Genomic DNA, 26,797 nt, shown 5'->3' on the forward strand with positions numbered 1-26,797 from the left:
GTATTGTAAAATTATTGTCCTCCTGTGAGGGTACGTAAGTCCAAAAACATTCACAGTAAAATTAAATCTAGCAGGTGTTTAGTAGTATTCTTGTTGTTTTAATTTTGGCTAGCATTTTGTACACTCGTCAGTAGCTGAAGGGATGGTGTAAATCCAGCTAGGGTCCATGCAGGTAGCCAAGGTAGTGTAAGTCCCCATGGTCCCTAGTATGGTGATCTACCTTCTGTTGTTGGCGATATATAGTATATAGCCTGTTTTTATATTGGAATGTCGAAATAGTGATATTAGTTTTAACTCGTCATGCTAGTTTTAATTGGTATTGTGATATTCAAGTTGTTTTACTGTCCTTCGTTAACAGATTTTTACAATATGCATATATTTCATTTTAATGTTCATCACGATATGGCTGAGATATTGCCGATATGACGTTAAATATTAATTCGCTCACTCACTAACACTGACAATACCTATCTGATACCCGGTACCTAACACTGATTATACCCAACTGATACTCGGTACCTAGCACTGACTATACCCAACATATACCCGGTACCTAACACTGACTATGCCCAACTGATACCTGGTACCTAACACTGATCATACCCAACTGATACCCGGTAACTAACACTGACTATACCCAACTGATACCCGGTACCTAACACTGAAGATACCCAAGTGATACCTGGTACCTAACACTGACTATACCCAAGTGATAAAGCAGATGCACTGACAATCATTCTTCTGCTCTATATCTAACAAAAACTCATCATTTCAAACACTACAGACACGCGTGCCTGTCGACAACATTGTTGGTAGGATCAATTGCACATGCTTTATTGCTTTTCTGCGGCAATTAAGGTTGGATACAGATATTTACTAGCCGGTATCAACAAACAACATGGTTACCTTCATGTATACCGTGGCAATGAGACGTAAATACATTGCATCTATTGGAAGCAGCAAAATACTGGGGATATTGATTTTCGTCTCACATCCTGCCCTTTGTATCTAAGAGATAATAACGGATATTAACAAGATGTGTCCCCTGTACTCACAATGCGCTAAGTACGCTGACGTAAACATGTTTACTGCAAGTACGAGTAAACACGTAAATCATTGTGTTCTTTGTCATATCAGATGTTGTTTTGTATTTTCGGAAAAAAAGTACTGATTTCATAGAATGCTTGATAACTTCTCGACGAATCCTGGATATACCCACTGTGACAAATAACTCAACGTATGACCTCTTTAGATATATTCTTCAAGCTCAGTCATAATTTGAAAAACAACACTCTTCGAAAATCTCACTCTTAACAATCTGAATAACGAGTCAGACATTAAAAGGATGGGATTACGAATCAGTTTGCATGTTGACATCGGATGTAAGAGTAAAGCTGAGGGCATCCTGTCTCATCGGTGTCACTCGCCACGATCATATGCTTGTCAAAGGAGACACTGGCACCAAACATTTTCGGTAAAATCGGACATGCGTCAACCATAAAATCATTTGAAAGCTTGCTTTCAGTGTGTTAATGATGAAACAAAACTTCCGTTCAAAGAGCACGTTCGAATAAATCTAAAATATTTTAAAACCCCAACAATGTAAGTAGGAGCATGACTCAGGGGGAAAGTACAAATCGATGTTTTGAGTGAGTGGGTGAGTTTAGTTTTACGCACCACTCAGCAATATTAACAGATGAGCGCGTTTGTTACCGATGCATTCATAATTTTGAGCCCTGCCTTTCCTTTAAAAAGATCTCTTCAAAAGGTTCAGCGAACGATGTATGTAAATTCTTTTGAAAGGAACATATTTTTCAGTACGTTCGCCAATTCTTCATAAACTGCTCTGAGCAGGTAGCCACATCAAGTCATTAGATGCAAAAAGTAGACCATTAGACCACAACTCAATAACCAGGCGACAAGTGGATTCTAAGTAATAGTAATAGTAATAATAAAATACTGATAGCGACAATAATCTTGATGCAACTTTAAGGCCTTCCGTGCACATCTGTGTATCGCTGGGTTGAGGGGTAGTCTAGTGGTTAAAGCGTCCGCTCTTCACGCCAAACATCTGAGTTCGATTCTCCACGTGAGTACTTTGTGTGATACTGCCTGAATATTGCTAAAAGCGGCGTAAAATTATACTCAATCACTCAATTGTACGATTGGCTTTTAAGAGAGGTGTTAATATATATATTAGGTATTTTTTGAAAACACATATTTTTGTACCGGAACTATAGTATGGCCCGCGTTGCCCCAGTCTGTCCTACGTTGAGGCCCTGTTTCTGGTTTTACATTAGTCTCACATGCTTTTACGATCGTTTGGTATCCAAACGATTTTTATTCGAACCGCATAACCAGTGCAAACCAGGATTCGGTCCCTACATTAGCAGATCCTTGCATGACGAAGGACGCAATTGGCTACACTGATTAACGGCCAGTCATTTAGGGAGAGTGATAGCACTTTTCACGAAGTACAACGGGATTGTTAAAATACCATGCAAGATGCGTATAATGTTCTCAATATTCAACCCCAGGGCAAATAACCAGGGGTCTTATCCCCTAAGCAAATTTCATTTCATGTGACATGGAAAATGAAGAAAACATGCATGAATGGACCACTGAAAGTCAGCAAAATGACACCAGGTGGTTGTGTAATTATTACAATAGCAGACAGATCTGAAGCCAAGGTCATGTAAAAATTGATTAATTTGTTGCAGACTGTAATTATGATGTTAGTCGGTGGTATTAGTTAAGGTGGGGGAGAGGTGAAATGGAGATTAGGTCGCACTTAAGAATATTTCACTCAGATGGGGACATACATGTGTGTTTATGTGTGGCTGATTGTATTAGTCCAGAAATTAGGTTGATGTTAGTGCTACTTCACTAAGCCACTATTACGTCACCAAGCATAAATACAGCGCTCAGACACATTATACTGACTCCGAGCCGACCAGTCCTTCTTGTACCCATTCATGCAGAACACCGGGCATGGACCAACAAGTACCATATTTTAACGTCTTTTGATCTGACGTGGCCGGGGATCGAACCCGCTGACGGGCTCACGTTCTATATATATTGTTTTAAGGTAGCATAATACATTATTCCCGCGCTTCAAACCGTATGAAATGATTCGTTCCGCGACCCGTATTCCACTTTGACGGTTCCATATATAAAAAAATCGTTGATTAAATAACACGTCTGTATACACGCGCAGCGTGGCATTTAAATCTTGTCCCGCGAATCTCCAATCTCCGAGCCTTCGTTACATATGAAACACAAATATGAATGATGGTTGTTGCTATCGCTATTGATTTTCTGTCGATGAATGTTCGAGACACCAGAGTGTGATTGATCAGTCCATCAACGTCTCTGTTCAGCGACAGACGACACAGTGCAGCAGACGACAATTCAAGCAGACGATTTGTGCAGCTGGTCATGAATGCATGGTGTTTGAGAGAATACGCATGGCAAGATATATGTGACAAAGATAGAGAGATCTTCATTCTGCACGCTTTGTTTTGACGGTTTTAAAGGCTGATGGAATGATAAATCAGTAGCAAAAACATAAAAGAGACGGTCTGCTTCGGCGTAAAAAAATACGACATTTGTCAAACACAACAGTCTTTGAAAACGACTCACCAACACCCAAAGACCACAGAAGAGAACAACTAGTTCCATACACTTCAAAGAAACAAAGACGTCAATTGAAGATATGGATGAATCTTTGTGGTACCAGTACTTATAAAATGCCATGGTTACGATAAATCCTCGCTGCGGAGACGAAGGATACAAAGTGAAACATACAGATATCAACCAGTCACGTACACCCGGAGTACATGAAAGCAAACTAGGAATCACTGTAAATCAAGGCATTGTGAACACATTCACGGGAACTCACAGGAATAGTAGACCGAAGCAAGAGCTGACATTGAGCATACGACATTTGAAAACATGGAAGCAGGCGACAATTGAATGGGTGAGTAATAGAAACAAAATAGTAAATTAAATGCTATTTTACATTATATTTTATGCATGAAGAAAGAGGACCCATTGGAGGATTTCCTCTGAAAGAAGGGCATGACAAACATGCGACTTCAAATATTTCTGTAAGAGTTAATCACATTTCCGATAAAGGATACTATAAGTACCTGAATCTTATGTCCGGGGCAGTTCTACATGAAAAGTCATTTGGGGCAACCTCAGAAACCAACACATCCAAGACCCCAGCAGAACTAAAATCACCTGACAAGACAGGGCGGAGACTAAATATATTTTGTGTCCTTTTCATAGTCGTCCTCAGATTCAACGCAGTAATAGAAGACACCACAGGACACCAGCCTTGCTTCTGACTACTGAATTTTCTATATGAGACTTATGTGAAATTTAAGCTAAAGGAACATTACAAGGTGCACATGAAATTTCAAGAGTAAGACTATGACCGGATATCCAGCTGGGGTCGCCACATACTTCTTTGTTCTGGACATCGTCACCAACGTCGATGGTGCAACCAATGCAGGTACGTCGCTTCCACGTCGTCTCGTTATCTGGCCATTTTCTCTCTCGTTAGATGATGATGCCTTACAATGTTGGATTAACATATCCACAACTTTTAAGCATTTGGTTTACGGAAAAAGTTGCTTTTTCACCCTACATGGGCTGTATAATTTAAGAAATGTGCCAAACATTATAGATACCGTTCCACTTAAATACACATTCGAGTTCTGAACAAGAACATGTGTATGTCATAAATAAAAGAGGCTAATATTTTTCAAGAAATAAATATGCTTAGTGCATTCCTATTTGTGTGGTATCGATGGGTTAGTCAAGAGGTTAAAGCGTACGCTTGTCACATCGTAGACCCTTGTTCGAGTACCCATATGGGTACAATGTGTGAAGCCAATTTCTGGTGTCTCCTGCAGTGACATTGTTGGAAAATTGTAAAAATGGTATAAAACTAAGCTCACTCATTCTGTTCGAGTGAGTGAGTTAGGTTTAACGGCGATATCAACAGTATTGACACACTTATGCCAGTTACGTAACGTTGATCTCAGACATTTACCGCTTAAGTGAAACCCGCAATCACGTATATTTGGATTTCATAAACTAAGAAATATATTCGGGATCGAACCCAACAATGACAGGACTGCAACATGACCAAATGCCTCTACATATATGTTGAAACTTATTTTGACGAATATTGCTTCCTCCCCCACCCAACCACAACTAATACCAAAGGATCTTTGAAACCCCGTGTCTGTCATCTTACAAACATAAAGATTTCACATCTTCTGTGGATCCGTGGATCGCAACGAATGTTCTGGCATGGTTGGACGGAAGGTTTAAACCTTAATTACATCCACTGAGCTCATTTACAAAGCAACTGTTTCTTGGATTCTTGGATGAAGTCGTCGCGATTCCTTCTCCAGTATATGCAAAATGTAATTACTCATTTGAGCTAATTGATTATCGGATTTAAATCTGCTGAAATCTCGCACAGCGCGCCATTAAGCAGTATCTAATTGTTGATCTTTAAACTTGCGAAAACATTTCATTTGCAAATGAATGTTGTGTAAGTAAACAGATGAATTAATGGGGAAAATACGATGTTTTCCCAGATAAGCAGGCTTTCAGAAAAGTCATTAATGAACTGTCAGTACATCGAACGACCTTAAGTGGATGGAAGAAAACGCCAGGCTTTCTGTTTATAAGGGTTGTTTTTTCATGAAAGAGTCAATATGACAGTATCAAGCATGTATGAATACATGTTTGGCACACAAAATACAATTTCCATTTTGTCTTTCCAGCTGTCTTGGTTTTTGCGTGGCTTTTAAAATGTCCCTGTCACTTGAATTACTTTATTCTATTCCTACTATTTTCATCTGCTACTGAGATGACATTGATAGTCATTAAAAATTTCCCTCCTTTTTCCCGAACCGCGTTATATATTCAGTAGTAGGAGTTGATCCGCTTTATCTCTTCGGTAGGAGTTGATGTTTAAAGAGTTTTTCTTTTCCCGATATGTTTTATCTTCTCAGTAGGAGATGACGTGTAACGTTAAAACATTTTTTTTCTTCATCCGAGTAATCTTCTCAGTCGGAACTGAAGTGAAAAGAGCTTCTACATTCCTGACCCGCTTTATCTTCTCAGTAGCAGCTGACGTTAAACGAGCTTTTGTTTTTCCGACTCGCCTTATAGTCTCAGTAAAGGCTGTTGGTAAAACCGTTCTTGTTTTCCTGATAAACTTTATTTTCTCAGCAGAACTCGAAGTGAAAAGAAACGTTGTTTTCCTGATCCGCTTTATCTTCTTAGTAGGAGATGAAGTTAAAACGGTTCTTTTTTACTGATACACTTTATTTCTCAGCAGGTGTTGAAGTGACAAGGGATATTGTTTATTTTCCTGACCAATTTTATCTTCTCACTAGTACATGTAGCGAAAAGAATTCATGTTTCCTGATCTGCTTTGTTTCCTCAGTGGGAGTTGACGTTAAAGCAGTTCTTGTTTTCCTGATCTGCTTTGTTTCCTCAGTGGGAGTTGACGTTAAAGCAGTTCTTGTTTTCCTGATCTGCTTTGTTTCCTCAGTGGGAGTTGACGTTAAAGCAGTTCTTGTTTTCCTGATCTGCTTTGTTTCCTCAGTGGGAGTTGACGTTAAAGCAGTTCTTGTTTTCCTGATCTGCTTTGTTTCCTCAGTGGGAGTTGACGTTAAAGCAGTTCTTGTTTTCCTGATCTGCTTTGTTTCCTCAGTGGGAGTTGACGTTAAAGCAGTTCTTGTTTTCCTGATCTGCTTTGTTTCCTCAGTGGGAGTTGACGTTAAAGCAGTTCTTGTTTTCCTGATCTGCTTTGTTTCCTCAGTGGGAGTTGACGTTAAAGCAGTTCTTGTTTTCCTGATCTGCTTTGTTTCCTCAGTGGGAGTTGACGTTAAAGCAGTTCTTGTTTTCCTGATCTGCTTTATCATCACAGTAGGAGCTGAAGTGAAACGAGCTCCTTTTTTCTTGATCCTCTTTACCCTCTTACTAGGAGTTAAAAATAGAAGACTGTTTTCTTCATCCGCTTTATCTTCTCAGCAGGAGCTGACGTAAAAAGAGCTCTTGTTCTCCTAATCCACAGTGTCTCCTCAGTAGGATCTGACGTTAAAGGATTTTTGTATACCTTTTCCGCTTTATCTTCTCAACAGGAGATTGAAGTGAAAAGATTTCCCTTTTTCCGGATCCGCTCTATCGATCCAGTAGGTGTGGAAGCGAAAAAAGCTCTTATTTTCCCTATACGACTTTTCTTCTCAGTAGGAGCTAAAGTACAAACAGTTCTTGTTTTCTTGGTCAGCTTTATCCTCTCGGTAGGAGTTTACGCGAAAAGAGCTCCCTTTTGTGATCCGCTTCATCTCCTCAGTAGGTGCTGAAATTGAAAGAGTTCTTGTTTTATCTTTTGAGTCGGAGCTGAAGTGAAAATGGTTCTTATTTCCTTGGTCCGCTTTATTTTCTCATTCGGCACTGAAGTGAAAGGAGTTCCTATATTCCTGATCTGCTTGATCTTCTCAGTAGGTGTTGACGTTACAAGAGCTCTTATTTTCCGGATCTGCTTTACCTTCTCAGCATAAGCTTAAGTGAGAAATGTTCCTATCTGTCTGATCTGCTTTATCTTTTCAGTAGGTGTGGATGTTAAAAGGGTTCATATTTTCCCGAAGCGCTTTATCTTCTCATGTAGCAGTTGAAGTGAAAATCGGATCAGGATAAATGAACTATATATACATGTTAATATATAAGATAACTAGCTTGAAAAAATACCGAGGTCGTTCAGTAGGTAGGCCGAAAATCACACAGAAAATGAAAAACACGTCACAATTTAATTCTGGACTCACAAAGTCCAGAAACTCTCCGCGCTGTGACCACTCTTTCACAAGGGATTTGACAAAAATAAACATGCAGCTGTTATGAATATGTGCTAAGCATGAAACAAAAACCCTGTCGAAGCCCCGGCTTCCTAGGCCGCAGGCATGGTCAATGGCCCATGGGCGAGAATGTTTAATTTCGTCTAAAATTAATGTTCTGGGGGCTGTAAATAAATGAAAACATGCTTATAAGTATCGTGGCACAAATTTCAAGTCATTTTGACTGAAATTCCGCTAACTATGAGCGATTTTAAAAATCTCGCCCATAGGCGGAAAACATTTTAGCCCATGGACGAGAATATTTACTTTTACTCGAAGTGCATTTTTTTCCCAAATTGTGGAGTTTGTAAATGAAGGGAGGTATATTCACAAGTATCACACAAAATTCAGCTCATTTTGACTTAATTCTGCTAATTTAGAGCGACGTTTTAAAATCTCGCCCATGGGCAAAAGCCGTTTTTCAAATGTTAAAAGCATTTCTGATATTTGGTTTAATGTTTCTACCAGTCGAGTAGATTGTTTCATGTTTGCCAGAGGCAGTACTAGTGACATACTCTAGTATAGTCATTAAACTGAATGGAATGTTGATCCAAATGTTGTAGCAGCGAAATGCATGGCACTTTTGAGGTCGTGTAATCACGTTCAACAGTTCCAGCACTACACTAGTGTCAGAACGATCCTCAGAGAGGTCACAAAACAGTACTTTGGTTCGTTCTCTAGTTTAACGTCCCCTCAGCTTCACAAATTGATGTCAGATGCCAACAAAGCGACAAATGAAGTGAAATAGATCATACATATATATCGGCTAGACCCAGTTGTTATTAACTGGCATACTACCCAGTAACACGTCTGTAAATGCAATGTGACAGTTGTACCGTAGTCAAACGTTCATTGTAAATTACTCGTGAAACTACATTTATGTTGGTGCCAAGAACTGTAAAGGACAATCCGTTTTATCATGAGCCTTATATTTGTGCAATCCGAGACTACAACCATCATGGGCCCGTGAAGGTCCCGGGGTACAATAGGCCTTCAGTAACCCATGCTTGCCATAAAAGGCGACTATACTTGTCGATGCTCTTGTTGTTGGTCACTGGATTGTCTGGTCCGGACTCGATTATTCACAGACCGCCGCAATATAGCTGGGAAATTGCTGAGTGCGGCGTAAAACTAAACTCACTGACTCCCCACTACCATCATGATGTCATAATAACGGCAATTTGTCCGGATTCTCATCGATTATTGTACATCTGTCATTATCATGATGTCACTTATCATATATGTACGGAGTGGAGACTCTCAGCTAGTGGACTGTTGTACAACCAATGTTTCAGAGTCTGCGGCACTGTGGCAAATTGAAGACTGTTCATGTGGAACAAGAGGCGACAAAGATAGACAATTCTTTCAGTTCTTCCGCAAAGACCAGGGCTCGGTTGTTTATCAGTTGTGAAACTACCGAAAACGCTGAAAATATGACTAGTACTGTCAAAACTTTTTTTTCCAATGGGCGTGATCCTCCACCGAAAAATTCTTGCTATTCTTTCCTGGTTTTAGGTTTTCAGACAATGATTTCTCGTTTGGTGCTCCATTGCTGACATTGACCGAAATAAACAAACTATGCATTATGGGATTGATGGAGCCTTCAGCACGAGTTTAACCAAGACGTTAAAAATAACGATGACGCTAGTAAACGGCAGTATTAAACATGGGCTGTGCAACGCTCTTTTGACGTTCGGTTAGCTAACGGCTACGTGTTAAGAGTTAATCGAGTGTTAAAAGTTATACGTTTTGAACAACCGAACCTAGAGATTTAAAATATTTTTTTCCGGTCATAGATATTGCCACTGAAATTATACGTATGCCTATTGCATGCAAGTTGTTTTATGCCAGATATTATTCTGTCGTGTAACCTTACCGGTCTCTCTCGCGTATTCATGTGTAATACGTCTCTTGCTCGAATCGTAATTCTGGAAACTCCAAAGCGGAATTGTCTTCAGAGACGTTTAGATTTTGATCAAAACTGTCTGTGTCACAATACGGGTATCTAAGACTACAGAGCGCCACACTCTCGCATTAGACTTTATGACTTAGCGATAAGAGGTGAAGTGACTCCAGGTAAATATAGTGTTTAACGTCGTAATTCAAACTATTTCGCTCATATGATGATGTACATGAGCGTTTATGTTTAGCTCTTTGTCCTAGCCCTGACGTAAGCTGGTTTTATACTGCTATCTCATTGAGATACCATGCCGCAGTTAAGTATGAATACCCAGCTCAGACACAAACTCAGAGGGGAGAAGTCGTTGTTGTACCAAGTAGATCTAATGCCGAGCACCTGGCAGGGAACAAGTATCACATGTTAGCGGGTTTTTTTTATATGATGCGGCCAGGGATCGAGCCCACGACCTTTTCGCTGTCGAGGCAGACGTTCGAAACATTTCATCCCGTAGGCTGTTTAACGAGAAGGTGTCATTGTTAGAGTGATATACTGAGTGCGAAGTATGACGCATTACGCACATGGTCAACATATGAGTGGCTACACACTAGACTTGACGTGAGAGTCATACGATTTGATTGGATAACTGATGACCTCTCAGTTAGGAAACGTTGTGACGGAACTACTTTTTCATTCACAACAAACAATTCTTTCATTCTACAATTTATATGTATTGTTGAACTAACTCTTATTATGTTGAACTTATTATTACTCGCCCGTTGAAGATACTGCAGTGTAATATTTTCACTTCAGTATTACACTAGTGTAATACCGTTTGACGTATGACGTCAAAGTTGTGACGTCACAATGCTAATGTTGATGTCGCGATTTTACTAGACCTTGCTTGATTTGAAAGCTGAGTGTCCTCACACAACAGGCAATTTCTCCACAGTTTCTGTCAATTTATGTTGGCGAGTAATAAACAGAATACTAAACTCGCTTCCGTGAAATACCATTTTCATTAAACTCGTTAATGATTTAGATTCAAACTCGCTTTCGCTCGTTTGATACCAAATCATTAACTCGTTTAATAAAAATGGTATTACACGGAAGGTCGTTTAGTATCCTCTATGTATGACACTGTAAAGGCGATGACAACTGACGCACATCGTGAAGTCGGTTATCAAGGGGAGAAACTAGATTGGCGTAATGACGTCAACACACGGTGACGTCATGTAAAATTAGTGTATTTCAGTACACAATTCTTCCGCACCTCTTTATGAAACAATAGAAATAGCAAATATTCGCTGTTTTCAATTTATTTATAATACCACACTTATATGCACAGACCCTACAATGCAATTAATGTTCTATATATTTCACACAGCGGTGTAAATAATCATGCATACGTGTATAAACTGGTACAAACGTGACAAAACTTATGAATAGTCAGTCTATAATCAGAAGCACTGGGACATTAACAAGGAAAACGATTCCTTTCAAGTCCCGACCGCGAGGCGCTTTCAAATACTCGTGCTATACAATAATAACGGCTAGGTAAATACGTGCAACGGAAGTAGCTGTTTAGATGAGCAGGAAGTTCCTGACGAGACAACGTGATGAGGCAGATTTTTCACTATGTTTTCAGGAAACCTAAATGTAATTTGTAACGAGAACTATTGATGTTGAAGGTCATTTTCATTGTCCTCTGTATGAAGGAAGTTGTTTCATTGAGAAGCGTCCACGCTAACTCAGGCAAGCAAGCAAGAAATTGAAAGACGGTGTGAAATATGTTGTTTCATGCCACAGTCCCTAAGACTATGCCACAGTGACATGAGCTGAGTATATGAAGTGAGCGATTGCATGAGCACCGACACGGTCTAGAAGACACTGGATTACAGGATTAGCGCCGGAAGAAGACCACCCTGTCGTACTGTTATTTTCTAACGGACTGTGCAATGAATTCCCCGTTTCTGCAGATAACAAGTTGTATATTTACGTGACCTGAATTTCCTAACATTTAGATAATTTATATTACGAACGTTGCAGTTAGTTGCATGATCCCAAGATTATTTTGATGGTTAACTGACACGAGACGCGTTAGTTTCAAATGTTCCTAACGCTACGCAAGCGTAGGGCAGCTCCAAGTTTGTCTTCATAACATACTCCATAGTACTATTGTTACGGATATGTCAACCCGTCATGTGTGTTTCTTACTAGAATACACAGGTTTGGCTCGGTAAAGTATGTTACGTTTCCGTTTTTTATGATGTTGAAAGGGAGGAAACTTTAAGGTGAGTTTGGCGCCACGTAACATTCACTCGGAATAAAGGCGATGATGAAACTGAAACTGCGAAACCATCTTAGCCATTTCCTGGTGTATTCAATTTGAAACCTCATTGGTTTACCGGTGATGGGTCAGAAGACTCCGAACTGTGGTTACAGAAATCTGAAGCATGGCGACAACTGTCCAGGTTATTTGATAGTCATAGCGATCTGGAAGTGGTACGTTTAGTTTCGCTCCAACCTCACCGACAGGCACGTCTTGTCTGGTGCAAACAGCATTTAAGGTTCAGGAGACAAAATATGGATGATGCTGTGTTCACTGATGAATCGAGAATTCATCTGGACATTCAGATGGCAGCGCAATGGCGAATGGTATGCAAACAAGGTGAATGAAATACGTTTCGACGTCGACAGTTTGATGACGTTAGCGCTATGGCACGGGAAACAGCACATCCTTTGTTATCTGATAGTGACACACCAAATGTGTTTCGTCTCATCCTGGATGGAAGTAAGGTCCAGTTGTTTAAAATCCTGTCACAGGTCAAACAAGGGAACTGACCAGACCTTGGTCTGGTCCCTACTATATCATTGGGAAACTTTCCAAAATTCATGTTCGTGTACGTCACAGATGAGAGGGGACTACACGCGGAGCGACTGAATAAATCATTTTGTTGTGAAGGTGAGTTTGGTGCTATGTAACACTCACTCCGAATAGAGAAGAATGTTTAAATCCCCCAAATGGGTTGAGGTTTATGAGTTCACAATTAATACAGCAACACAGCCGTTACTGGATTATATCAAGCAACATTATTGCAGCCTAGGGGTATACTTTGAACTTAATGAATAAATACGCCGTCATTCTTGTCAAACTACAATGCAGTGCCTTATCACAATAGAACACATTACCGTACGAGCTAATAACCAGATTGTTGTGTTTATAACATCGAACCTAATTATCAAGACTAGGAAGCAATGAATATTTTATACTTTTGAAGGTGATTATTCCGCAGTGAGATGAGAATCGAAGGGGGATTAAACGAGCTTTGCAATGTTTATGTTAGTATGTATGTCGAAAGAATTAGAGCGGCTGAATGTCAGTATTGTTTTGAATCCCAGACAACCAATGGACGATAGCACTAACATATACCTGTTTAGCTGTTGCCATGGTAATACGTCAATCTGTTTCATTTGACACCACGCATCGTGACACGCCCTTGAAGAGATACTTTCAAAGGTAAGTTAACAAATTCAGAATCGTGTATGTCCACCACTGGCGTTGATGCAGGCTTGACAAAGACGACACACTGACATTACTAAGCGATTGAAAACGGCTTAGGGAATAGTGTTCCATGTCTGAACCAACGCTTGTCCCAATTAAGCTGACGTCAATGGTTGTATCTGGGGTTTACCTTTCACAATGTTGCTCAATAGGCGACAGATTCGGAGAAACAGCTCGCAAGGAGAGTACCCGAATGTTCAGCTGTCTGGGGAAATCTGTGGAGCGACATTTTGTTACTGGAGTGTCTCTATCCGTGAATGAACGATTACGCACGAAGTCCATTGATCCCATCCTTGTATCGCTAAACCGCCAGATTGCGACTGTCAATGAGAATTTGTGTCCGACCAAGAGATGTAATGCCTCCCATGCCATAGCGCTAACGCCATCCAACTGTCGACGTCGAAAAACACACGCGTCCATATGTCCTTCACCTTGTTTGTATGCCACTACGCTGCCTTCTGAGCTGTTCAGACGAAGTCTCGATTTGTCAATGAAGAAATCACCATACACACCTTGTCTTCCCTATTCTCGAAAGGATCCTAGCTCTAGGATATCCTAACTTTGATCCTAAAGTCTAGGATAGGTGTCCTACCTTATTCTTGAAAGATATGCTAGCTCTAGGACATCTTTACGTAGGGTAGGGTAGGTTCTGACTTGTCCTAAGTGTGAGTGTGGTACTTGTTTCTTCAACAAATTGGACGTTGTGAAAACTTATTACTGCTGAATTTACAACAGCACGCAGTTTTTTATTAAGAAGAAGACTTTTTTTAGTTTATATCATCAATTTATCAGTAGTGAATAAGACATACTTGTTGCAATACACATCTTCCTTAGATCTGCAAATGAGATGTATTTTTATTCATACCTTTTCTATCCTCGTTTCAATATCAGGTGTCAAAACATCTGCAAAAAATGGTACGCGAGATATGTTCCATGAAATCTCACGCAAAATGTCTTGCTACATGATTATTTAGGTGCTTTTGATAAATAAAATTCAAATAATTTTAATATGCATTTTTTGTAATGCACGGTTATTTTTTTTCTTCTAGTATGTAAGTTCTAAGAGGATGTTTTAGAGGATCTACACAATTGTGCAAACACCAAATTTTCATTTGTCAACGTTAAATATTTCCCCGTTATACTCTTCAAAAAGGTATACACACTCAAACAAATGTGTATTGTGCGCCTCTAAGTAATGAAATTATCTTTGGAATAGACATTAAAACCCGCTTCACGTCATCATGACATATCGTGGACCGGATTCGATTCACGAGGTCCAGGAATCCCATACACACATAAGGTGGTGGTAATCTGTAACTCGCTAACTTTAGCCATTTTGTACTTTCCACATAATTCATGTCGTCACTTCATCCGTCGCATCATGCGTCCATCTTTTTATGCCAAGAGAACATTATCTCAACAGCTATGTTGCTGAAACCACTGACAAGCGCTGCAACTCGCTCTTCATATTTCCCCGTAACACTCACCACATCGTCCGTCATCATTATCTCGTTTTCGCTTGGAAGAAAATAATGCAGAAACATTGTCATTATCTCTAATCTTTTGGCGGCCATATTTGATTTAATTTCCACTGTTCAATAAAATTAATATAAACTCTTGTGTAACACTTGTAAGGTCAATATTTTCCTGTAACAACAGTTTGTTAATTACTTCTTGCCTGTATCATACGTCAGGTTGTTCTGCTTCAGAATATAATTGTTTATTTTTTTAACGTCTACTCGTGCAAAATGGATTACTTTTCTCTTTGATATTGACCTCAAGCACGGGAAGATAATTGATTGTATTTGATGAAGTGCTACTGAAGTGGAAAGGTAAATCGATGGTGGTAAAAATAACAGTTTATGTCATGTTGCCTTTACATGTGTGTGTGAGAAAGCATATTACAGCCTCATGCCACATACTTTGTGTTGACACAGTTGAACGTTGTTTAGATGAGGATCACTCTGGAACTAAGGAACCCAGCTGATAAACTCCCGTGGGAAATAACACAAGACATGCCTCTAAATATTTCATTTTGGTTAATACAGACGATGACATTACGATACGAGATCCGACGGTCTGAACTTCGAGGTGTTTAACTAGTATTCGAAATAAAGAATTATGGCTACGGTATAAATTTACTGTGTGCGAGCTGATATTAACTGAACATTCCCAGTGGGTGGACATAGTGGCAAATAGAGTCGTTAAGGTTTCGTTCGCACATTTGGAGGGCAAACTCACTTCGATAGCTATAGATTATGAAACATATGTTCGAGATCGGACTTCAGGTCTGTGATTGGTTACTTCATGGTGATCACCTAAGGTCACATTATCAACTACTCGCGACATTCCGGCAAGTCGGGTGGTGTAACATACTCCCCTCGTGGTCACGCTTGCGACTGGGCTGCAAACATGGCTACTCCTATATATATCCAATGGGCAAAACACCTAGCAATATAGTCATTCCTTTTGTCAGTATGCTTCAGTGTTGAAAACTGCTGATCCTATAGCTCAAAGGTTGTTTAAATTATACTTTACATGGTTTCAAAGTGCCACGGTGCCGCAGCTTTCATGCTTCGAAGAACGTTTTTACTAAGTCACCTTGTAGGTCATGGATAGTAGTAACAAATGTTAGGATCACAATGGCATAATACTTTCTTCATTGTCCTTTATCGATAAGATAAGGCTATACATGTGACCCAAATCTGTGTAAAACTGTGAGATTCTGGAGATAAACTATATAGCAGTTAATAGTCTGTAATTTGAATTATGAACTATGGCCAGCTGAAAAATTACATGTGGAACTGTTTCAAACAAAAGCTCCAGTTTCTTGGGTGATGGCCTAATAAGTCAGGACCAGGGACCCAGCCACCATTTTGAGAAAAAGACCGGGCTTACACATATTTTTTGCTAAAGATTTTGGACCAGTCCTCAATACTATCTAAATATCAAGCTTTGCAACCTATCGCGTGTACACGTAATACTGGTTTACTGCGCGCCTGAGGACCCACGTCGAATACAAAATGCGCATTCAGATAGCCTTGCAATTAGTAACACAGCGGTTTACTTTTGTGGAGTGTCACACCGGGTAGATTAAGCTAAATGTTTGTTGTTTGTCTTCATTGCGTTATGTACACGCAAGACCACTGTGCTTTGAATCAATGCGCCATTACAAATTATGGCCGTTGTTGCATGAACCAATGCGCCATTTATTCAGGAACGTTGTGTTATGAATCAGTGCGTCATTGTCATAAAGAAAATAGAATGTAAAAAGTCGAGGCTGAATGATGGAATCAGTCCAGGAAAATCTCAATGTAAGATAAACGTGTATTACAGACACTGGCGCAGTAATATCGAAATATGTATTTACTCATTTTTCGAATAGATACGCACACATACGGATAAACTATCCTTGAAATATTATTCCAAGTCCACTGTGAACATGGACGATTCTTTGATATCTCTCTCTCTCTCTCTCTCTCTCTCTCTCTCTCTGTGTGTGTGTATGTGTGTGTGTCGGTCTGTCTGTCTGCCTCTCTCTCCCTGTGTGTGTGTTGGTCTGTCTGCCTCTCTCTCTCTTTCTCTCTCTCTCTGTATGTGTGTGTGTCGGTCTGTCTGTCTCTCTCTCTCTCCCTGTGTGTGTGTCTGTCTCTCTCTCTCCCTGTGTGTGTGTCGGTCTGTCTGTCTGTGTCTCTCTCTCTGTGTGTGTGTGTCTGTCTCTGTGTGTGTGTGTGTGTGTCGGTCTGTCTGTCTGTCTGTCTGTCTGTCTGTCTGTCTCTCTCTCTATCTCTCTCTCTCTCTCTGTGTGTGTCGGTCTGTCTGTCTCTCTCTCTCTCTCCCTGTGTGTGTCTGTCTGTCTGTCTGTCTGTCTCTCTCTGTGTGTGTGCCGGTCTGTCTGTCTCTGTGTGTGTGTGTGTGGCTCCACCATGGCTTCCCATGTTGCAGTGTGTGCGATATTCAACTCGTCATTCTGTGTAAGACTGGATTAATCTCTGAAATAAGTGCGCCCGTTTCAGTTACCCCTGTACGACGCCATATGAGCGAGACACAATGATTGTCTTTGACAATAAGAGCAATGGTATACTGGGAAAATGTTGTTTAGCACCAAGTAAGTAAGGCTGATGGTCATGCAGCCCCAAGACAAAACTAAAGTTTATATTAGATATGCTCCACATATACAAGAATGCTCCACGCCGCTGTGATGTAATTAAGCAGATAAGTCGGTACTTACAAGGAGCGTAAGAAGTGGACGTTGTTTTAATACTGAACCTCGAAAGGACGGTAACCGTGTTGACAGTATGAAAAAGTATTTGGATATAAATCCGATTTATTTCAAATGACATTCAAATTGTGATTCAAATCGGGAAAACATTGAATCCAGAATAGGGTAGAAATTGATTTATTATCAGCTCCCTGGGGACCAGAGAACCTGTATTGCCTGCTGGAAGTGGGAGAAAGAATGAATGGCATGATGCTTTACCAGCAAGACGGAGAAGGAGCAAGAAAATATAGTATTTCCATGTCCATTCTACACATGGATAACCCATCCAACGATTCTCCGCCATCGACCTAGTGTAGATTTGTCTGAGACGACCCCTGACTGAGGCTTCAAACCAGATTTGCTCAATTAGTTTCTTCCTACCGCACGTATGGTTTCTCACTACGTATGGTTTCTCACTAGCGTACCTATGGTGTCTTCCTACCGTGCGTATGGATTCTCACTACCGTACCTGTGGTTTCTTCCTACCGTGCGTATGGTTTCTCACTAGCGTACCTATGATTTCTTCCTACGGTTACGTATGGTTTCTCACTAGCGTGCCTATGGCTTCTTCCCACCTTGCGTATGATGAACCATGCTTCAACTGATTTAAAAGAAAAAAAATTAAGAAAATGCCGAACTGTCTTAGAGACCATATTTGTTTTACCGATACTCCCCTACTAAGTTATATTTGGCATTGAAAAGGCATTCGTTTTCTCATGACAGAATATTTTTCTTCGACATTAGCATTGTCTTTTTTGCAAGGGATAGCTACAACGGGCTTCAGCAACTGTAGCCACGTGATATCGACTCCAGTCACTTGAAAGCTTTGTCTTGAAAGTTATTGCCAATCCTTTCTGAAAACTCCGGCAATAAACAAGTTACATTTGGTCGCATAACTTTGTATAGATTGGATGCATATCTGGCAATTCATCAACTTAAAAAAGAACCATTTACCAGTCTTAGAAAAAAAAGAGAAAGACGCAAACACACAATCAATTAACAGAAACTAATGAATCATCCTCGTGTAAGACATTTCCTCATTTTCCAGCCATATTTATTTCGATCTAAATAATTGACACCCGCTTTTGTCAACTTGTCTTCACAAATCTCGTCTTGCGGAAACTATTTAGTGTTCGTTGTTTCACGCTTGTATTGTTTTATCTGAAGAATGTATCGAAAATATGACCAGCAGAAGATCAGTTTTGGGCTTTCGCATCAGAATGCAGCAAAATATAAGCGTACATCAATATTATATTATGTTTGAGAGGTCCTTTGATGTGCTTCCAAACATATTTTTGTTTGCATATTCTTTTTTAGCTTTGGTTGTCATAATGGACTAACTCGTCCCTCTAACGTGACAAGGAATAATAATAATGCGTCCATTTATATCGCGCCAGGCTCCGCATTAGTTATGCTCATAGCGCTAAAAATCAAAGCGCAGAACATTATTACACGTGCACGGGGTAACCAAAGTTGGCTGTTAGGCGCGGGAGGCTTATAGTCACATGACGTATCCACCGGGTACCCAATTTTCTGCTAGGTGATCAGAGGCAAGTTTGAACAAACTCACTTGGCTAAGGTGAGACCACATGTATCACATGTGTTTCGTTGATTTGTGACCTGAGGTCTGTGTACAGGGCCACACGCCATCACATAAAAGTCATATTCGAATGGGGCGTCACGTCATAGTGCAAGTACACTTCAACAACTGTGAACTCGACATTAAAAGAACATAGACACATTCATGCCAATAGTCAGATAAGGACCTAGCAAATGTCGAACCTCGATATATAACGATCAGGCTGCCTCAAAGTCCATCCTCTGCTATGAAGGGCATTTTATCTCCATTCTGCCCCCATCATAGCAGAAGTTTATACTGAATTGAAGGATGCACTAGTTGCCCCGTCTAATTTGTGTCATGGTCGACATAAATTACAAACACCATTGCCTCGAACTTACTGTTGTCTCGAAGTAAAACCGAGGTCCTTGCGTATTCCATATGCAAACAGTATGAATAAGGTAAACACTTCGAGTTATTCGAGGTTCATTCCAACCATTACTAAAGAAGGAATACTTAATGGCCAAACTTTTACTTCAAGAAAACTGTACGTGAGACACATCAAAGTTCGACACAACGGTTTTTAGTGTATATATAATATTATGACATAAACTTCCATAAATATATTGAATATTTAGCTGAAACGAATAGTCATAAATTAGACGAACGTTTGTTATTTCCTGAAAACAGTTACGCATTTGGCGAGGCAGTGGGGTAGCCTAACGATTATAGTGTTCGGCCGTCATGCTGAAGACCCGGATTCGACTCCTCTTATGGGTAGTTTGTCTGAAACCCATTTCTGATTTTTCCCCCGTGCTATTGCTAGAATATTCCTAAAAGCAGGGATAAAACCACACTCACTCACTACTGCTTGGTGTTCGACGTTTATTAAATATTATGAGGACCAGAACGGGAGTTAGAATGCGTTCCAAGTGGATTCATTAATTATCGTCAAGAGGCATGTAACCGCCTCCATCGGTCTCAGCCAGTGGTTCCATGAGGCTAAGAAAAGGTATAGCTGTCTGTAAAATAACTGCCATAAATCCTCTTTGAAAATTAATGTCCACTTCTTGACTGATTAAACAGAAGACGTAGGATGTTGTCTTACTGAGGCAGAACGTAAATGTATTCGACATATGCAATGACACGGAAAAGTCGGACGTACTTACGTATTTTGCAACAATGAATTATCACACGGTCTTGTACCCCCACTGTTGTTTTATGGCATCATCACGGATTCATATTCTGGTATTGTTGAACACAACCCATAACCGGAGCTTGTTCCTCTTTAACCCACGTGCAGACCCGCCCCGTACCTAAACCATTAAGTATTCCGCATTCAAAGGGCATTGTCGTTACATGTGCTGATGAAAAATCAATCAGCGTGAATATTCGGCTGGATGACACCGTATACTGAGGCTGTCAATATCATACTTGAGTGTTCTATTTGCTTGATGTTTTTGAATAGTTTTTAGTATGTTATTCCATGAAAACGCTAAAGATCATGTGTAGTTAAAACTGCCAAGCAAATTGGCTGTGTGAGTGAGTGGGTGAGTGCGACTTTTACCAATATTCCAGCAATGCCACGGTCGGAGACACCAGAAAAGTGCTTTGAATATTGTTCTCATACGGGATCCTGGTCAACAGCGAAACGAGCGAACTCTTTAACCACTCAACTACCTAACCTTGCCATGTCTTGTTTGATACGTTATAAATATTAATACGTCACAGTTCTACAGCAAGCTGTTTGAACTACTTCTAGATCACCCTAAGGCGCTTCACAAGAAAAACATTGAGCACAGGCGATGTCAAAGAGACGCGCTTTGAGTCCATTTCTGGAGGGCTTTATTGCTATTGCCTCTTTCAAACTAGGTGGAAGCTTGTTCCAAATCGATGTGGGTGCTTTGCTGAAGCATTTGTTGACGTACCTTTCAGCCCTTGATTTTGGTATGGTGAGTAGTGAGGCTGGTTCAGATTGATGAGACCGTGCTGTTTTATTTGAGAGTACAAGTTCCAGCAAAATTTAATATGACGGTGCTGTTCTCTGTATTGCCTTGAATGAGTACATCAGGATCTCATATTGACATCTGAGATGCATCAGCAACCAGTCCAAATATTTCAGAGTTGCTCTAATGTGATCCCGTTTTCTTGTGCGAGTCACCAAGCAGCCGGCGCTGTTTTGGACTCTCTGTAGTCGACTCAGTAAAGATTGGGGATCTCCATAGATAAAAGGAATGAGCATAATCATGTCTGAATGTGACCAGTTAGTGAACTACAGTCTTACAACATTTCTCCATGATGTGCAGTTTAATGTCATCGATGTCTCTCGTCTGGTGGTAACAACTGCAAACAGCGTTTACGTGATTCTCCATCGAAAGACAGAAGCCAAACTGAAAGCCGAGATTTCTCACAGGGTCAGCAGTCTAATGAGGTTGGATCCAAGATAGAACTCAGATTGGCAGTTTTATGTCTGAAATTAAAAGAAAAAAAACTTCCGTTTTGTTTCTTTGAGTGGCATGCTTGGAAACTAGTGAGTTAGATAAGGGTACAAGAATCGGTATCGAAAAGTCGCGTCATCTGTATAAAAACGTTGTTCTTCCATAAAGTTTCATGTGTTCTTATAACATTTCAAACCATTTGTTTTGGGATCAGGGTGCGCCTGTACAAAGCAACCTTAATGCTACGCAGGCTAGAGTTTTATGAGTTATAGGACGCCTTTGTACAACGGCACCTAGGTCTAATAGTGTCCTTATGAACCACTGGTTTGTGGGAAAAAGCCGTATTTCTGTGTCCATTAAAGCTTAGGTCATTCCGGACACCGAGACTCAATATAACCCAGAGACATGTCTAAAGACAACGCCATGAGAAAATCTATCAGAGCGTGCGTGATTGTATTGTTAAGACGGTACTGCAGGCAGTAAAAGCAGGAGATTTGTAATTGAAAACGCTGTAATATAGTCTGAAAGTCCAATAACCAATACAAAGGAGTTGTTAGCATGATAACACATGCTCGCCGACAGCCTAGTTTTAGTGTCATTAAAGGGAAAAACATTCCTCGCGTCTGAGAATCGACACAATCCATGTATAACCTTCTATTGTATTCTGATGTGCATTCCGGGATTGTATTACTGATATGTTATATGCTGCGTGTGATGTTCACGCTGCTATGACACGTGTTATGAAGCTATTTAATCGCTGGCTGCAGTGAAGTTTGATTGTCATCACCACTAATAGCTTTAGATGTGCGTGGATGGATTTATGAAGAATCCAACACCGGCGCGGTGTTCAAAAAGTTCCATTTACAGGGAAATATATAATTTAGCATAAATATTAAGTGACTCGACTGACCGAGTGACTGTTTGTGTGTTGACCTAGTTATATATACTGGACACTGTATAGTAATAAACGTTCTAGGGAAGGTTAGTGTGGTAACATACTATGTGTTTTGTGCACATATTCATGCTCCCTAGCAACAGAAGAGATACATCTTCTTTGATGGACATTGTGGAAGATGAATTGATGAAGAATGACGGAAAAATATCTATGGATATACAACTTCTGTGAAAGCCGACGTTTGTGAAATGAGACGCAGTCAATACTTCTGCTGTTACTGCTGCTACTGCTGCTCCCGTTACTGCTGCTACTGCTACTGATCTTGTCGCTACTAGTGGCTTCACTGCTGCTACTGTTGCTGCTGTCGCTACTGTAGCTACTGTCGTGACTCTCTCTCTCTCTCAAGCCTTTTCAGCAGCAAAATGCAAAAAGAAACTAAAACGTTATCAAAGTCACGAAGAAGAAGAAGAAGAAGAAGAAGAAGAAGAACTGCTTCCCATAATGACCCATTGAAGGTTATAGGTTTCGTTTCCGTAACAGATGTCTCCAATGTTTTCATTATCTATATTCATTTTTTGTGGAACTTTGATTACGTTGATCCACAAAAAACCAAGGTACTGACAATATGTATGCCACTTACGAGGAGAGAATTAATATATGATTCAATCATCACAATTGATTTAATCATACATTGAAACAATATCATCTAAGACTAAAAACTGTGTTTAGTTATCATTAAAAATATTTCTAAGAGGGTGACGTAATTGTGTGTTCTATATTCATAGCAAATGGAAAATGGATTTGTTCTCAGTTGTAGCCTACCTATTTTGCCACGTAGATATGCAAGTACTTTCCTCAAAACCACAGACAACCATGAGGTCATTCGAAAAAGAATGAAACGTTGTTTGTAACCGGAAGTACTAAACAAGGTTCGCGCGAGACCTACTGACAGGCCCATGCAACGTTATATGTCACCGGAAGTACTAAATAAGGCAAGGTCTCGAGAAGTGTTGTGACCCACTGACAGGCCTAACAGACATGCGGGCGATCTGTGCCTCTCTCAAGCACTCATGCTGGTGCTACGAACTGGTGCTGGTGCTACCGTTTTTTTTACTACTCAATGAGGTGGTAAGCTAGCCTTGTGGTTAAATCGTTCACTCATTTCGCTGATGACCTGAGTTTGATTATCCACCTGGATACAGTGTGGGAAGCATTTTTGTGACTTTTCCCGCCAAGATATTGCTGGAGTATTGGTAAAAGCGGCGTCACGAAAACGGGGGGTGTCCTTATTATTTGTGAACAGATTTTTTCTCTACTCAAAGGATTTTGCATTGAAGGGGAAACATGAAGCATCTTATACATCGAAACGTATTTTACATGCATATAAACTTGGATGGTAAGTTTACTATAGCTAGGTCTACGATTTTTCGAGAGGTTAGTCCCAGACGAAAAGGTTGCTAATACCGCCAATGTATTCGAATGACATATTTCGTCGTTCACGCGATTTCAAAAGCGGTATCTTTGTAACCTTCATATTAGCGAACTCGTTGCAGACTCATTACGGATTTCCTGGGACGAAGTCTTTAAAAATTCCTTAAACAGGGAAACCATGTCTGTGATTAGGTATATCCGCTACGATGCATGAACAAGACGATGAAAATTTAATGTACCCACGACTGTGGACTCGATCCATGTTTAGACTGACAGTGACACCCACTTGCTCTCCAATAGAAATCTATGAAGTCACTTCATTATCTAAGTGACACAACTGTGTAATTTCCTTTTTACGATAGAAAACTAATGAAAGACTTTCACTCGACACAGGTTCATAATCACCGTCGTTTTTTTCTCCTGAGAAATATCTGTCATGACTTGCACTTTGGCATCATGCAAGAATGCATGCGTGTGTGTTTATGCTTGTTTATGCTTGTGTGCGAGTGTTTATGCGTGTCAGTGTGCGCGCACGCGTGCGGATATGTCTCATAGATGTGACATACTAACATAAGTGTTTATATATTTACATGCTGGATTTCGGCGGTCTCTAGATCATGGAGTCTGTTCCAGACAATCTTGTAATCGATAGTATTAGCATCGACCTACGCAACTGGGATACGATAACATTCGTCAACTAAGTCAGCGAGACTGACTTCCCGAAAGAGTCAGTCGCGTCTTACGACAAGCACGGGTCACTGAAACTCTATTTTAACCCGGATCTTCACGGGACATAAATTGATATGAAAAATGAAAACATCTGAGTCTGTATTGTAAATTACGTAGAAAAGATGTAGAGAAATTACAGCATACAGGTGTTCATGACACTTTTCAAAAATAAAATTATGATGAGAAAGCTTAGGACACGTAATTCATGCCCTCCATGACGTTTTACTCTGATGAATTCACAGAAGGTGAAAGTGAAATCTTAAATGATCGTTCTTGGTTTACTTCCATCCAGTACATGTTTTCATAAAACGTGACAATCCTAGTTGCGCTTGCGTGGCGTAGCCTAGTCGTCAGATCGTTCGATCGTCACACCGAAGACCCTGTTCCGATTCCTGGGTACAATTATGAAGCTCACGTCCGGTGTTCCCCTCCGTAACAGTGTTGGAATATTGCTAAAGGGGGCATAAAACCATACACTCTCACTCATTCACCTCTTTGCGTCGATCTGTTACTATCAGACTGATCGTTCTGCTCCATGAAACTATACAGAACATTTCAGTTTATGTACAGCGGAATCTGTCAAACCCGTACTCTGTGTAATCTGGTTTTCTTCATAATCCGAACTACTTTCTGAGGTCCAGCAAAACTGGTCTTAATTTATCATAAAGCGTGCTTCATGATCTGGACTCTCTGTCCTCTGATTTTTAAGCCTAATGGAAAGCAAAATATGTTGATCTTTCTATAGGCCATCAGCATATATTTGTGGAAAATTATTCATTAATGTGCTCATAACTACTGCATATGTGCCATCGTTTGAATTTTCATGGTTTCGTGATTATTTTGTTGCATTTGGGTACCCATGTAGATAAAGCGTTTGCTCAACACGTCGAAAACCTGGGTTCGATCTTCCACAAGGGTACAATGCGTGAAAAGCCATTTCTTGTGTCTCTTGGTGTGACGGTGATGAGAACAGAAACGCTTGACGGATCCTAAAAGCAGTGTAAAACCGTACTCATTCAATCAATAACTCAGTCGTTCTTAATGCACACGTTCTTCCCAAATTCCACATATTGGGTAGTTTTTCAGTCTCGGTGCCTCTCACTTGTTGTAACAAGATGCTGTTAATTCGTCCCTACTGGTCCGTGAACAAATGACTGGATTAACATATTTCTCAATTACCTGTTGTTTCTTACGGAACATGGCCTGTAAAAGTAATCTCCGGAATGTCCGGTGTAACCGCATTTTGTGGTTTAACGAGGTTCAGCTACGTAACTGTATCCTGGGACTCGATCCAAGCTCACGCACATCCCATCAGAATCAATTTCCAGGATTTCATTTTTTGAGTCCTACATCCTGTAACATCGGGAGTGACATCGATCAACACTTCATCATCTGTGTTGTGTGGATGCGGTGACACGTCGTTGGGTACAGATCTACTCTCATCCTTGCTTCTGCGTGGGTCGGCCGTGTGATCTCGGACAAACGGGGCAGACTTGCAATTTTGTACTTCACAGGCGTAAGTGTAGTAGGTTCTATCCGTGAAAAAGGTGAACAATATCTGGAATTATATGATGGGACAAAGTGAGGGTGAATCAATTATACTGGTGTGGTGAACGCACGTTTATTCAAGCACAAGTTGATGTAGGTTAGTGAGTGAGTGAGTTTACTTTTACGCCGCACACAGCAATATTCCAGCCATATATGTGTAAATAATCGAGTCTGGACAAGGCAATCAAGTGATCAACATCATGAGCATAGGTCTGCACAATTGGGAACCGATCCCGTTAGTCACCTTTCGTGGCAAGCATGGGTTGCTGAAGACCTATTCTACCCCGAATCTTCACGGGTGAGTTGATGAAGGTTTCAAAGTTGCGATATAATGTTGGCTGGGGTAGCGTACCCTCTGCACGTTGTCCGTGGCCGTCTTTCCCTTTTACGACTGCAGAGCTGCGGTATTTCACTGTTTTTCACCCTGCCCTGATCCCTAGTTTTTTCGAGGTTAACCTTTGACATTGCAGTGTCCTTGTCGGTGATCTCTGTTTTTCTTACGGTTGTCCTTTGACATTATAACTTCTTTTTCGCGGTTGATCTCTAATTC

At 40.4% G+C, this 26,797-nt stretch overlaps 1 protein-coding gene across 1 annotated transcript in view; it reads left to right on the forward strand.

Annotated features, from left to right (window-relative positions):
* The first annotated feature begins 3,410 nt into the window (after positions 1–3,410).
* The window catches only part of LOC137261695 (uncharacterized), a 34,498-nt gene continuing 11,111 nt past the window's right edge, over positions 3,411–26,797 (forward strand). Inside the window, exons 1-2 of the mRNA XM_067799473.1 lie at positions 3,411–3,979; positions 4,294–4,519. Of these exons, the coding sequence (XP_067655574.1) occupies positions 4,438–4,519 (82 nt within the window). The 5' untranslated portion in view covers positions 3,411–3,979; positions 4,294–4,437. The remainder of the gene's footprint in view (positions 3,980–4,293; positions 4,520–26,797) is intronic.

Source organism: Haliotis asinina, chromosome 14 (genome assembly GCF_037392515.1).
Source record: "Haliotis asinina isolate JCU_RB_2024 chromosome 14, JCU_Hal_asi_v2, whole genome shotgun sequence".
Lineage (NCBI taxonomy): Eukaryota > Metazoa > Mollusca > Gastropoda > Lepetellida > Haliotidae > Haliotis > Haliotis asinina.